At 34.5% G+C, this 3,631-nt stretch overlaps 1 protein-coding gene across 1 annotated transcript in view; it reads right to left on the bottom strand.

Annotated features, from left to right (window-relative positions):
- Positions 1–575, bottom strand: part of LOC111088839 (Down syndrome cell adhesion molecule-like protein Dscam2) — a 66,117-nt gene extending 65,542 nt beyond the window's left edge. The window contains exon 1 of the mRNA XM_022399944.1: positions 134–575. Within this exon, the coding sequence (XP_022255652.1) occupies positions 134–575 (442 nt within the window). The remainder of the gene's footprint in view (positions 1–133) is intronic.
- Positions 576–3,631: the final 3,056 nt, after the last annotated feature.

Here is a 3,631-nt window from a genome sequence, read left to right as displayed (position 1 = left end):
TTGTACCCTGACCAGGTGATAATTGTAGTTTATAGACAACACTTGTACCATGACCAGCTGAGAATTGTAGTTTATAGACAACACTTGTACCAAGACCAGCTGAGAATTGTAGTTTAAAAGACAACTCTTGTACCAAGACCAGCTGAGAATTGTAGTTTAAAAGACAACTCTTGTACCATGACCAGCTGAGAATTGTAGTTTCTAGACAACACTTGTACCATGACCAGCTGAGAATTGTAGTTTTTAAACATGACCAGCTGATAATTGTAGTTTCTAGACAACACTAGTACCATGACCAGCTGAGAATTGTAGTTTTTAGACAACTCTTGTACCATGACTAGCTGATAATTGTAGTTTCTAGACAACACTTGTACTATGACCAGCTGAGAATTGTAGTTTTTAAACATGACCAGCTGATAATTGTAGTTTCTAGACAACACTTGTACCATGACCAGCTGATAATTGTAGTTTCTAGACAACACTTGTACCATGACCAGCTGATAATTGTAGTTTCTAGACAACTCTTGTACCATGACCAGCTGAGAATTGTAGTTTATAGGCAACACTTGTACCATGACCAGCTGAGAATTGTAGTAGCCTTCGATTAACTTCACAAAAACCAAAAAGTTTGTAGCGTTTGTTTTGGAATGTTCTGCTAAAAGGTTTTTGCATATAATTAATAACCAAACAGCTTAAAAATCACACAAAATAAGAGGTTATGATAGAATCCCACAGGAACGAGGTGGAAACAGACAACAACTAAAATATATTACAACAATCAGAAAATCATTTTGTTTTAATGATAAGCAGTTAGCCAATGTAATGAATTTAAAATAACAAGCAGAAACTAATGACTCATGAGATGAGAGAAACTGTGAATTCTCACACTTCGATGACAAACAGACGCAAGATGCTCGTGCAATAGAGAATGTCTGAGCTATCAGACAGCTTACGTTTCATTATTGCTGTTTATTGTTTAATCGCCAATTATTATGTTACCTTAGAAACGTTATATACACAAAGAAATGAAAACAAAGAACAAAAACGTTATATACCCAAGGCAAAGTGACTCAAAGAAGAGCAACGTTATAGACATAAACAAAGGAAAACAAAGAATAAAAACGTTATATACCAAGACAAAGTGACTCAATGAACAGCAACGTTAAAGACACAAACAAAGAACAAAAAAGTTATACAACCAAGGGAAACGAGAAAAAAAACACAACGTTATATACACAAACAAACCTTTGTTTGTGTATATAACGTTGTTGCTTTTTGTTTTCCTTTGTTTGTGTATATAACGTTGTTGCTTTTTGTTTTCCTTTGTTTGTGTATATAACGTTGTTTGTGTTTTCCTTTGTCTGTGTATATAACGTTGTTGCTTTTTGTTTTCCTTTGTTTGTGTATATAACGTTGTTGCTTTTTGTTTTCCACTTTCACACTACTAGTATGGACTTTCACACTACTAGTATGGACTTTCACACTACTAGTAATTTTCTATGTGATTTAGGAATCATTCGACTGTAAAGGAGCGTCGAACTGGGTTTGTAAATTAAGAAAACGAACGGTCTGATATTTCAACGAAAAATAACCAAACTCCTGATTAAATCAATCAGGAAAAGGGACTCGTATAAAATAAAACTGTGGTAAGTTTTACGAATATATAACCCCCACGCGTTTCATCTTTACGCGTGATCAGAACGAAGTCCCCTGCAATGGTTTTATCATTAATTGCAAACAGAACTGTGCCAACAAGTGTGAAAGAAACAGCGGTACGTGTAAAACTGGTTTCAAAAACTCTTTAAACACGATTTTAGTGTTACTCGACGCCGTCTTCGTTTCCCAGAATCTAACAGCGCCTCTAGACTTGTTCCTATCTCGTCTTTATAAATAAACATTGGTAAGAAAATAAACTATGGTCGTCGCCATCATTGCAAAAACAAAATGATTATGAGCATTATTACATCAAACCATTTAATACCAAAACCCAGATTTCTCACTTCGAAATTCACAAATGACACGATTCTTCTATGCAAGAACACTAAATTTTATTGGTGTTATATCCCATTTTTGTTCTTTGCTTATTTTCCCTTGTGTGTATTTAACGTTGTTTTTGTTTTCCTTTGTTTGTGTATATAACGTTGTTTTTTTTTGTTTCCTTTGTTTGTGTATATAACGTTGTTTTGTTTTCTATGGACTTTCACACTACTATATGGCTTTCACACTACTATCCATACTAGTAGTGTGAAAGTCCAAAAGAACATGCGAGTTGTAGCGTTTACTTTGTCTGTTATATCAGTAAACTCACGTGTGCGTACATACATGATGTATAATGTTGCTGCTAATATTCAATAAGCATCTTACTGTATTGTACTGATTTAAGAAATTTAACTGAATTCGACAGCCTTGTCGTTTTTGTTTATCTCAGACTTTGTAAATATGAACGATTTGATAAGTTGAAATCCTATTACTTAGAAAGTTCTCATCAAGCTATAAAACAATTAATATCCAGAAACAAAATGTGTTATGTAGTTGTGGCAAAGTTACTATGACAATCTGCCACTGTCCGCCTAATTTTAGGACTACTGAGCGGAAGTAAGGCAGTTGTTAGTCAGCAACACCCTACCACTCGTCACCCAAATTAAGGGACTGACTGAAACTATTATAACACACCCACAGCTTAAAGTGCGGCGAATGTTTTATGCTATCACATCGATTCGAACCCAGTTCGCCATCTCTATCACAGGACCGCGTCCCCACCTAGATACAACTCGCCATCACTATCACAGAGTCGCGTCCCTATCTAGATAGTTTTCCCTCTGCAGACTTATAAGTTTAGATTTCAAGTTCAGACTTGTGCTTTGGTTGTTTTAATTGCTTGGAATACTTCAGAAACATAAGAACAACCAATAAGAATTTAGGTAACATGTATTTTGACATTCCGTGTTTATTACTATTGTGATATCCCACTACTACTGCAATAAGCCAGGGTTCTAGGACTCGGGCAGATAGATTAGCTTTCGTCGAAGCAAGTATGGAAAAAATATTTGAATTTACAAGTTGAATAAAACTTGGCACACAAATAGAAAAAAAAGAATAACAACGTGAGAAATACGAAATTAAGCTTTCTTTAGATGATTTGTTATTCAATTTGAAGAAGGCAATGTATTAAGTTAACAACTTAATAACTTAACACTACCACATTCATAAGGTGATCATAAGTTTACGAAACTAATGCTAGCAATTCTTCTATATAAATCTCACTCCAACGTAAATTCTTATTAAAACAAACGTTAGATCATTAAACGTAAAACAAAGCAGCGACTAGAATATGAAGGAGGATTCCTCAATTAGAAGCAAGTTTGTTTTTATTTCCATGTGAAAAGAGGGTAAAGTATAAGATAATATAGTAATATTATAAGATGACATAGTATAGCTTCATATCTGTGTTCGAACACGTTTGTGTAACGTTATAGCTTCATATCTGTGTTCGAACACGTTTGTGTAGTATTATAGCTTCATATCTGTGTTCGAACACGTTTGTGTAATGTTATAGCTTCATATCTGTGTTCGAACACGTTTGTGTACTGTTATAGCTTCATATCTGTGTTCGAACACGTTTGTGTAGTAT

The sequence above is a fragment of the Limulus polyphemus genome, unplaced genomic scaffold (genome assembly GCF_000517525.1).
Source record: "Limulus polyphemus unplaced genomic scaffold, Limulus_polyphemus-2.1.2 Scaffold4549, whole genome shotgun sequence".
NCBI lineage: Eukaryota > Metazoa > Arthropoda > Merostomata > Xiphosura > Limulidae > Limulus > Limulus polyphemus.
The sequence above is the reverse complement of the archived record's forward strand: the minus strand, read 5'-3'. Positions and strand labels throughout refer to the sequence as shown.